The sequence below is a fragment of the Gobio gobio genome (genome assembly GCF_949357685.1).
Source record: "Gobio gobio genome assembly, chromosome: 25".
NCBI lineage: Eukaryota > Metazoa > Chordata > Actinopteri > Cypriniformes > Gobionidae > Gobio > Gobio gobio.
The window spans coordinates 41,008,682-41,020,605 of record NC_137121.1 but is presented as its reverse complement, the minus strand read 5'-3'; the positions used below and the strand labels follow the sequence as shown (position 1 = coordinate 41,020,605).

The following is an 11,924-nucleotide window of genomic DNA, read 5'->3' as shown; positions in this document are numbered from 1 at the left end:
AAATTCCCATGGGTGGCGTAGTCAAAATTCCTTGTGTCTGAAACCTCTACCACTCCGTCACATTATGTTACATTGTAGAGACGACAGGGAGATAGCACATGGCGAAAAGTGTGCAGCACATGATTTCGTTCTGATTAAAGTGACCATCATTCTTGGAGACTTCGCTACTTTGCTGTGGTTATCTTATACTCCGTTGGATGGTGTATACAAGGTTTAACCAAATAACAGTTGTATTGTTAAAGTGTAAAATAAAGAGGGGGAAAGATTGCTTTGTTCAGTTGTATACAATGTATTTCAATACTTGTACAATTAAGTAAGCAATACCCCTCAATTTCACAATTATTTGTCTCTGGGTAAAGTTATTCTAAATTATCTCACCCCCCAAAAAGTGTTAACCACTTAAAGGGATGGTTCACCCAAAAATTAAAATTAGCCCATGATTTACTCCCTCTCAAGTCATCCTAGGTGTATATGACATTCTTCTTTCAGACGAATATAATCAGGGTTATATTAAAAATGTCCAGGCTAATCCAAGCATTAGAATTGCAGTAATAGTTGCTCTGTTTTTGAAGTCCATAAAAAGTGCATCTGTCCGTCAAATAACTGCTCCACGCGGCTCCGGGGTGTTAATAAAGGCCTTCTGAAGCGAATTGATGCGTTTGTGTAAGAAAAATATCCATATTTAAAACTTTATCAAGTAAAGTTCCAGCCGATCGCCTTCCGTGGAAAAGTGTTGAATGTTGAAAGTGAAACTCCAGATGCGTACGTGACGTCATGACGAGCGGACCTGGTCGTGTTAGTCTTTCGATCGGCAGGGGAACTTTCAACACTTTTTCCATTAATTGAACACGGAAGGCGGTCGGCCGAAACTTTGCTTTATCAAGTTTTAAATATGGATATTTTTAACTATATAGAATGTTGTCAAACTTTAGACATTGTTTCCTGTTATTTGGTTAAGGACAATTTGCTCATAAAGTCAAAAAGGGGTTACGTAAACTAAGAGATGATGCAGAATGTTTATTTATAGCATAGACAAAGGATTACGTAACTACATATAATGTTGTCAAACTGTAGAAATCGTTTATTTTCTTCCTAATGATTCTACCCCACACCTTAATGTGAAAAGAAAACTTAACCTCTGGAATCTGGCCTTATTCAGTAACAGAGAAACAAACAATATAATCAAAGAACCACACAGACTTGGATATATTCTGTTGTTCTGCGCCCCAATAACAGTGAACAGGAAATGCAATACAGTGATTTGTAAAAGATCTAAAACAGGCATATAACAGATCTTAAAAATGTGCATAAAAATACATCACACATTTCTAAAAAAAAAAACAGAAAAGAAATTCTTGATTCCTTCCAGACAACATCAGGGGTCCCAAAGAAATGAAAGCACTGTCATGGAATTCCACAGACCTGCCCTCTCTCCAATGGTATCCAGAATCACAGTGCTAAAAGAGAAAAATAAAGGATAATCAGGCTGTGTATTCATTTATGCCATCAGATGATCCTATACTTATCATGCATATACTAGGATATTGGCTGTTTATTAGAGCTTATAAAACACATATTAATGCCTTATTCTGCATGACCATATTCTAAATCACATAATCCTTCCCAATACCTAAACTCAACAAACTACCTTACTATTAATAAGCAGTAATTATGAGTTTATTGAGGTCGTAGTTAATAATCGTTACTTAATAGTGAGAATTTGACCCTAATGTAAAGTGTGACCCAATATTGTATTAATGAACAACATGAATTATTATTTACATATATATACACTGCCATTCAAAAGTTTGGAATCTGTAAGATATTTAATGTTTTAAAAATAAGTCTCTCATGCTCACCATGGCTGCATTTAATTAATAAAAAAAATGATATTGTGAGATAAGATGACCTGTTATTACCTATACATATTAACTGTTTTCTGTTTGAATTTATTTTAAAATGTAACTTATTTTTGTGATTCAAAGCTGAATTGTTAGCATCATGACTGCCGTCTTCAGTGTCACATGATCCTTCAGAAATTATTCTAATATGATGATTTGATAATATTACTTTTTTTTTTTGCCAGGATTCTTTGATGAATAGAAAGTTCAAAAGAACAGCATTTATCTGAAACAGACATCTTTTGCAGTATTATACACTACCATTTGATGTTAGTAAGAATTTTTTGGAAAGAAATTAAAGAAAAATTAATACTTTTATTCAGCAAGGATGCATTACATTTATCAAAGATAATGTAAGATATTGTAAGATAATGTAAGATATTTATAATGTTACAAAATATTCTATTTCAAATAAATGCTGTTCTTTTGAACTTTCTATTCATCAAAGAATCCTGAAAAAATGTTTTTACAAAACTAACTGCAAATGTATGCAGCAAATCATCATATTAGAATGATTTCTAAAGGATCATGTGACTAGAGTGCTGAAAATTCAGCTTTGCATCACAACAATACATATGTGAATATTATATTATGAAATGTATTATTATATTATACATTTGAAAATATATTCAAATAAAAAAAGTATTTTAAATTGTAATATTTCACAATATTACTGTTTGTTTTGAGTTTTAATCACAGTGCAGAGAAGTCACCAACTTTCTTCAGAGTCAAGAGCTCCAGACCTCCAAACTTCTGTGGCCTTCAGATGAGCTCAAGAACAGTGTGTAGAGCTTCATGGAATGGGTTTCCATGGCCGAGCAGCTCATCCTAGCCTTACATCACCAAGTGCAATGCAAAGCGTGGGATGCAGTGGGGTAAAGCGCGGCGCCTCTGGACGAGTCTGGGTTTGGCGGTTGCCAGGAGAATGGGACTTGCCTGACTGCATTGTGCCAAGTGTAAAGTTTGATGGATTATGGGGTGGGGTTGTTTTTCAGGGTTTGGGCTTGGCCCCTTAGTTCCAGTGAAAGGAACTCTTAATGCTTCACCAAGACATTTTGTACAATTTCATGCTCCCAACTTTGTGGGAACAATTTGGGGATGGCCCCTTCCTGTCCCAACATGACTGCGCTCCAGTGCACAAAGCGTCGGTCCATAAAGACATGGATGAGCGAGAAGAAGGTGGCATTTGTGTTTTTATTAAAGACTCTTGGTGTAGAAACTATGTGGTAAAAGATACAGTATGTACTCCTGATGATTTCTTCCTTTGCATGGTATTTCCCACAGTGAAAGTGGTATTCAAACGGATGCTAAACAAGATTTTTTTCTTTTTATTCTCTAAAACGTTTGCCTTTAACATGATAAGAAAGTCGACCCCAAAGATGCCAAGCATGAAGTGAGGCTGTAACTTGCCATATTGGAACAAAACTCAAACATTGAGACCAGGCCAATTAATTTACCTACGACACCAACTTGGCAAATATTACAAAGTTATAAATGAAACTAAAGTACTCATAGCCTTTGATCGACTTTTCCTGAGTTCACCACCAGTGTGGCCACACAAATGTACTCAACAGTATTATGTGCATGCTATTGGTGAGCTTGACCCCGTAATTCAGGAATAAATGTTGTATGATAAGAAAAATTTGTTATGCAATTCGAAAAACAAAAAAACATGTACTACTGTAATGATACACTGGTTCTTTCAAGTAAATGATGTTATTTAGAATAAGAAACACTATTGCATTGCTAATGAGAAAATATACTGTACAACATCCCAAGTATACATCAGTTGTATAAATGTGTTTGACTCACCTTGGCAGACGACTCCAGCATCTTCACCGTGCACACAGTCATGTGATCCCCATGCTCTTGATGAACAGTTTGTCAGTGTAGATTCAGTCCCACGGCACTGGACATCATCCAACCATATTTGTCCAGAACCTTGTCCAAAATAAGCATTACTCTTTGCCTCTATAACACTCCCACAGCCCACTTCTCGACACACCACTGCCGCGTCTGCAGAATCCCACAGATCATCACAGACTGTTCCCCATATTCCTTTATGGAGAATCTCCACTCTTCCAGAACAGATGTTGGGCCCATTCACCAACTTGACAGCTATTAGTCACAAAACATTTAAGATAGAAAAACAGGTTATTATTATTATTTTTAAATAATTTTTTGATGAGATACAAACAAAGTGGTATTAATAGTGGAGATTCATCCTCCACAACATCATTATTTTTGACTCCTGTCGTGTTCAATGTCGCTGTTGCAGCAGAAAGAAATGAACACACAAATTCTCAACAATGTTAGGTTTAGATGAAGATGATGTGTCAGACTGATTGCAGTGCTTCATGTTTTTCAGTTCAAACTAATTTTTTAGGCTGTTTTACAAGTTGTGTGAAAAGCAGATCTGGTTCTAATTCAAAGGTGTATAATTACCTGTCTGTGGTGCTGCACTAGTTGGAGTCTGGCCTATTACAGAAAGAGAGAGATGATTAAAGTCTATTACAGCTCCAGAAACGGATTTCTTCATTTGCATGGTCAATCCCATGGACGAGTCTGGGTTTGACGATTGCCAGGAGAACGGGACTTGCCGGACTGCATTGTGCCAAGTGTAAAGTTTGGTTAATGGGGTGGGGTTGTTTTTCAGGGTTCGGGCTTGGCCCCTTAGTTACAGTGAAAGGAACTCTTAATGCTTCACCAAGACATTTTGGACAATTTCATGCTCCCAACTTTGTGGGAACAATTTGGGGATGGCCCCTTCCTGTCCCAACATGACTGCGCTCCAGTGCACAAAGCGTCGGTCCATAAAGACATGGATGAGCGAGAAGGTGGCATTTGTGTTTTTATTAAAGACTCTTGGTGTAGAAACTACGTGGTAAAAGATACAGTATGTACTCCTGATGAGTTCCTCATTTGCATGGTATTTCCCACAGTGAAAGTGGTATTCAAACGAATGCTAAACAAGATTTTTACTTTTTTTATTCTCTAAAACATTTGCCTTTAACATGATAAGAAAGTCGACCGCAAAGATGCCAAGCATGAAGGGAGGCTGTAACTCGCCATATTGGAACAAAACTCAAACATTGAGACCAGGCCAATTAATTGACCTACGACACCAACTGGGCAAATATTACAGTCGTTTTTTCTCATTTGATTTGTAGCTCAGCTGTTATTCAGAACGTTATCTGTGTAGTGTAGTGGCTGTGTGTGAAGTGAAGTCGCGTGTCTTCTCGTCTGATCTTGGGATCTCGTACGAGTCAAGCGTTTCCGCTAGGCGTAGCCAGCTGTATTCAATAACGACACTTCAAGTGAGTATAAATTGAGTCGTACCCCGCGGCAGCCCTCGTGTGAAGACCATTCGACTCTACTCTGCGCGACTCCACTCGAGCAAGGACACCGACAAGGCACTTGAGTATAGCTTTCCATCTACTTTGTCCACTTTTCTGTTTAGCTTGTTTTCATCCGTTTATTTCTCTGACCCATTTTCACCATTTGCTTTCAAATCTCTACTATTACTACTAACACCCGTAAATCACGCTCTGTAAATTCAAGACAACGTAATCCTAATAATCTGCGTTGTTGTCCTATTTCCTCTGCTACATTAATGTCCATTCCAATTGGTCTCTGGAATTGCCAGTCTGCTGTAAACAAAGCAGACTTTATTTCATCTATACATCTATCCCCACTCACTTCACATCTCAGTCTCATGGCCCTAACTGAGGATACTGCCACTCCTGTGGCCCTCTCTACTAATTTCTCTTTTTCACGCACCCCTCACCCGATTGGGAAGGGTGGAGGTACTGGTTTGCTCATCTCAAATGATTGGAAATTTGAGCCCATTCCTTCTCTATCTGCCAACAGTTCATTTGAATCACACACAATCACTATCACTCACCCTGCTAAAATCCATGTTGTAGTTATTTATTGCCCTCCAGGTCAACTAGGTAACTTCTTGGAGGAGTTGGACATGTTACTCTCTCACTTCCCTGAGGATGGCACTCCTCTGGTACTGCTCGGTGACTTCAACATTCACCTTGATAAACCCCAGGCTGCAGACTTCACCCCTCTTCTGACCTCATTTGACCTTAAGTGATACTCACAAATCAGGTAACCATCTGGACCTTATCTACACATGCTACTGCTCAACTCTCACAGACAACACATTAGTTACTCCATTGCACACCTCAGACCACTTTCTCATAACTCTTAACCTCATACTGACTCTTGACACAACACACACTCCTCCACAGATCACCTTTCGGCGTAATCTACGCTAGCATCTATCCACTTTGGTTTCTTCTTCACTCCCTCCACCTGCTCAGTTCTCAGCCCTAGACACTAACAGTGCTACTGACACTCTTTGCTCCACTCTAACATCTTGCTTAGACAACTTCTGTCCCGTTCCATCCAGGCCAGCCCGGACCACTCCCTCTGCTCCCTGGCTGTCTGATGTTCTCCGCGAACTGGGGGAAATGGCGCAAAACTAAAAACTCTACTGACCTTACCCTTTATCAGTCTCTTCTCGCTTCTTTCTCTGCAAATGTCTCCACTGCTAAGACTACATACTATCACGACTAGGGTTGGGTACCGAAACCCGGTGCCATATTATATAACCGGTATGTACCGGACCGAATCAGAACGCAGATTTCGGTTCCACATTTCGGTGTCAAAATTTAAACGTGCTTTTGCGCTTTGGCTGGCACCGAGCCAGAGACAGACGCTTAGCGCTGGTCACATCACAACTCATGACAACTATTCAGTGTTTTCAACCACATCATGTTTATTTCAGGTTTCAGACATTTAAATGCTCATAAGTAGGCTACTAGCAAAAAACACACACTGATGTCTATGGAAGCGGCAATGACAATCCTTTCAGACGGTTATAATTTGACTAACGTTACGCGTTTTATTCACATCAGATACATGCACATTATATAGTAACCTATATAGTTTACTCTATTCTTCTTCCAGTTCACTGGCCACTTACTTTCATGTATTTCGTGAGACGAGAATGAACTCAAGTGTCGTAAATCCGACAGATCCGATTCTGAGGCGCAAACTAACATGGAGCCACCCATTGCGCTTTATAGATCAACTAACACACATTCACTCACACATTTGAACATCAGATAGTTCGTGACACAGTTAAGAAGTTTGTGAATATTTTGAATAAAAAGAAAAAACGAAATAAACCCGATACAGCTGAGCTGTCAGCGCTATTGCGGCTGCTGTGTGTCATGTGAGAAACATGACGCGTCGCCATGGAAACATTAAGGCGATGCGTTCTAAAATATTCAGCCAGAAAATATGATCATATTTCAAAATAAAGCTGAAGCTCGAAGCTGGTTTGTAGCATACCAAGAATACAGACTACTGCTGTTATTACTGTAACTGTTATTTAGAGTTATATTAGGCCTGTTGTAGTTAGGTGGCTAAGGTTTTACTGTGAATTTGTAAATAAGTCAATAATAATTTGTAAATAAGTAAATTGTGTTTTGTATTTATTTATATTCATACATTTAAGTATACATTAAACTTTTAATAAATGGTTCAATTTAAATAAAATAAAATAATAAAAAGCCATTTAATGTCATCCACCTCGTTTTGTGGCCGTTTTTTTTTAAGTATCGGTTCAGGCACCGTTTAGGCACCGGTACCGTTTTAAAAGTATCGGTTTGGCACCAGAATCGAAAAAACCCCAAACGATACCGAACCCTAATCACAACAAAATCAACAATTCCTCTGACTCTCGTGCACTTTTCAAAACTTTCTCTTCACTCCTTTGTCCTCCTCCTCCTTCATCAGCTCTTACAGCTGATGACTTTGCATCATTCTTCACAAACAAAACCTCCTCCATCAGCAGCCAATTCTCCCCTCCTTATCTCTGCTCTCCGAAGCAGAAGTCTCCAAACCTATCCTTTCCAACCACCCCACTACCTGTCCGCTTGATCCTATCCCCACACACCTCCTTCAGGCCATTTCTTCTTCAGTTACTCCTGCACTCACTCACATTGTCAACACCTCTCTTCACACCGGGACCTTCCACACAGTATTTAAGCAGGCTCGGGTAACCCCACTGCTTAAGAAACCCTCACTAAACCCAGCACTTTTATAAAACTACAGACCGGTATCCCTTCTGCCTTTTATTGCAAAGACACTTGAGTGAGTTGTGTTCAACCAACTCTCTGGACAACAACCAATCCGGCTTCAAAAGCGGCCACTCAACCGAGACTGCCCTGCTCTCGGTTACGGAGGCACTGAGACAGGCAAGAACAGCTTCCAAATCCACAATACTTATCTTACTGGATTTGTCTGCTGCTTTTGACACAGTTAACCACCAGATCATCCTCTCAACTCTCATGAAGATGGGTATCTCAGGAACTGCTCTCCAGTGGTTCAAGTCTTATCTCTCAGGTAGGTCCTTCAGGGTGTCATGGAGAGGTGAAGTGTCTAAGTCACACAATCTAGCCACTGGCGTTCCCCAGGGCTCAGTGCTTGGACCACTTCTCTTCTCCATCTACATGTCATCACTAGGATCTGTCATTCAGAAACATGGCTTTTCCTATCACTGCTATGCAGACGACACTCAACTCTACTTCTCATTTCAAACAGATGATCCTACAGTTGGTGTTTGTATCGCTGCCTGCCTGACAGACATTACTGCCTGGATGAAGAAACATCACCTGCAACTCAACCTTGCAAAGACAGAACTGCTTGTGGTCTCAGCCAACCCAGCACTTCACCATAATCTCTCCATTCAGCTAGGTTCATCAACCATAACTCCGTCCAGGACAGCCAGGAACCTTGGAGTTGTGATTGATGATCAGCTAAAATTCACTGACCACATTATTGCAACAACCCGGTCCTGCAGATTTGCGTTATACAACATTAGGAAGATTAGACCCTTCCTATCAGAACAGGCCACACAACTCCTGGTCCAAGCTCTTGTTCTCTCCAGACTGGACTACTGTAATGCGCTTCTAGCGGGCCTTCCGGCATGCACTATCAAACCCTTATAACTGATCCAGAATGTTGCGGCGAGGGTGGTCTTTAACAAGCTGAAGAGAGCAAACGTCACCCCTCTCTTCATCAGTCTGCACTGGCTACTAATAGCCGCTCGCATCAAATTCAAGACACTGGTGCTCGCCTACAAAGCAACCACTGGCTCTGCACCAATATACCTAAACTCGCTAGTTCAGACTTACATACCCTCTAGAAGCTTAGTGCTGTAAGTGAACCACTCCTTTTGATGCCATCCCAAAAAGGTATGAAATCACTCTCACGGACCGATACCACCTGGTGGAATGACCTGCCTATCTCAATTCGAGCAGCCGAGTCTGTAACCATTTTCAAAAAACATTTAAAGACACATATTTTCCATCAGCACCTGACCAATCAAGAATGTCCTATGTGTTCTGTACTAGATTAGCTGAGACTTGTTACAGCACTTGCATATTGTTGCCCTTGACTGTCCTAGTTGCTTCTATTGCACTCATTTGTAAGTCGTGTTGGATAAAAGTGTCTGCTAAATGACTAAATGTAAATAAAGTTATAAATGAAACTAAAGTACTCATAGCCTTTGATCGACTTTTCCTAAGTTCACCACCGATGTGGCCACAAAAATGTACTCAACAGTATTATGTGCATGCCATTGGTGAGGTTGATCCCATAATTGAGGCATAACTGTTGTATGGTTAGAAAAATGTGTTGTGCAATTCGAAAAAGAAAAAAAAACCAAACAGACACGAAATACAATAATGATACACTGGTTCTTTCAAGTAGGTAATGTTATTGAGAACAAGAAACACTATTGCATTGCTAATGAGAAAATATACTGTACAACATCCCAAGTATACATCATTTGTATAAAAGTGTTTGACTCACCTTGGCAGACGACTCCAGCATCTTCACCGTGCACACAGTCATGTGATCCCCATGCATTTGATGAACAGTTTGTCAGTTTAGATTCAGTCCCACGGCACTGGACATCATCCAACCATATTTGTCCAGAACCTTGTCCAAAATAAGCATTACTCTTTGCCTCTATAACACTCCCACAGCCCAGTTCTTGACACACCACTGCCGCGTCTGCAGAATCCCACAGATCATCACACACTGTTCCCCATATTCCTTTATGGAGAATCTCCACTCTTCCAGAACAGAGGTTGGATCCATTCACCAACTTGACAGCTATTAGTCCCAAAACATTTAAGATAGAAAAACAGATTATTAGGTTTTTTTGTTTATTAATCTTTTGTTTGTTTGCATTTTTGATGAGATACAAGCAAAGTGTTAACAATAGTGGAGTTTCATCCTCCTCAGCATCATTACCTTTGACTCCTGGCTGTGAGGCAATCGTGTTCAATGTCGCTGTTGCAGCTGAAAAATATAACACACAAATACACAAGAATGTTAGGTTTAGATGATGTTTTTGTGTCAGACTGATTGCAGTGCTTCATGTTTTTCAGTTCAAACAAATGTTTTAGGCTGTTTTACAAGTTGTGAGAAAAGCAGATCTGGTTCTAATTCAAAGGTGTATAATTACCTGTCCATGGTGTTGCACTAGTTTGTGTCTGGCCTATTACAGAAAGAGAGAGATGATTACAGTCTATTACAGTTCCAGAAACGGATTTCTTCATTTGCCTGATTTTTCCTAGACAAAGTTACAAAGTTCTAAATTAAGCTAAATGTACTCATAGCTTTTGATTGACTTTTCCCAAGATCGGTTAAAGGACTATCCAATTGCGTACAGTGTCATTTGAACTTTGCCCATTGATCACGCCTCATGTGGTCTGATTGATTAAAGGACTATCCAATTGCGTACAGAGTCATTTGAACTATGCCCATTGATCAGGCCTCTTGTGGTCTGATTGGTTGAAGGACTATCCAATTGCGTACAGAGTCATTTGAACTATGCCCGTTGATCACGCCTCATGTGGTCTGATTGGTTAAAGGACTATCCAATTGCGTATAGAGTCATTTGAACTATGCCCGTTGATCACTCCTCTTGTGCAGTAGAAAATACAGAGCAGACTCCCCAGACCCCTCCCCAGATGTTCAATCTTTACCCTCTCAAGTTGGCATTCGCGCAGGCGCAATCGGCTCGCTTTTTTTCTTATCAGTGCCAAAGAGACTCAAATCACTGTCGTTTTTTATCATTCAGGCAAGTGTTATACATCATTATAATCTGTTAAGTTTCTATTTTTTTCTAGTACATTCACAATAAAAACTAATTGTTGTGCTTTTTGCAAAATAAAGAAATCAAACTTGATGCGCGATCTGCAGCCTCTCTGTCAAAGACGTTCATTCAGATAGTCTTCAGAAAATGTCCTCTAGCTTAGTGAATACTTGTCTCACAAACATTAGACATATGTCTAAAGAAACGCTGAAATGTCAGGTTTTAAACAATGTAAACCAAAACAAATATTCTGTGTTCATGTAATCTGGTTGAAAGCAGAGAGATGTCAGTCGTTCCTGAGTGGCTCATTATACACTAATGCGACCACGCCCACGAAGTGCGCGTTCTATTGAGATTCAAATACTGAGGCTCCGGAGTCGACGCCCACACATCACACATGTGTGTACTGCATTCCTACTTCAACTACATCGTTTTGAGACGCGTTAAATAATCCTGGAATAATTCTCCATGAAAAGCTGTTCATTTCTGAAAGAAACATATTCCACCACTGTGTGTAAGTAGACTAAGTTTACTCTGTAAGCATCTGTGAATATTAAACACAAAAACCTGCGCGAAGACGCACTGAAGCTTTCTTTGTTTAAATTAGCTCAAAATTACTGTCAGATGTAAGTAATTACCTTGACAAACTATACATCATTTAAAAGATCTAAGACTCAAGCTTCCATTTTTGACCTCTGTTTTATTCTCAAAATCATATAGTGACCATAATTTGTTAATATGTGTCAGGAGTTATTAATATGAAAACCGCATCGGTACCTTAGATAGTAATATGAGCGTCAGCTGCTCTCATTCATAAAAAACTCCTCTATTCTCGT

At 39.7% G+C, this 11,924-nt stretch overlaps 1 protein-coding gene across 5 annotated transcripts in view; it reads right to left on the bottom strand.

Annotated features, from left to right (window-relative positions):
• Window positions 1-275: 275 nt before the first annotated feature.
• The window catches only part of LOC307121369 (scavenger receptor cysteine-rich domain-containing protein DMBT1-like), a 125,526-nt gene continuing 113,877 nt past the window's right edge, over window positions 276-11,924 (bottom strand). For all 5 annotated transcript variants that reach the window (XM_079808925.1, XM_079808926.1, XM_079808928.1 and 2 more), the window contains 6 exons: window positions 10,456-10,488; window positions 10,242-10,289; window positions 9,795-10,100; window positions 4,347-4,379; window positions 3,714-4,019; window positions 276-1,457 (listed from right to left, as the gene is read on the bottom strand). In XM_079808925.1, coding sequence (XP_079665051.1) covers window positions 1,450-1,457; window positions 3,714-4,019; window positions 4,347-4,379; window positions 9,795-10,100; window positions 10,242-10,289; window positions 10,456-10,488 — 734 coding nt within the window. In that variant the 3' untranslated portion in view covers window positions 276-1,449. The remainder of the gene's footprint in view (window positions 1,458-3,713; window positions 4,020-4,346; window positions 4,380-9,794; window positions 10,101-10,241; window positions 10,290-10,455; window positions 10,489-11,924) is intronic.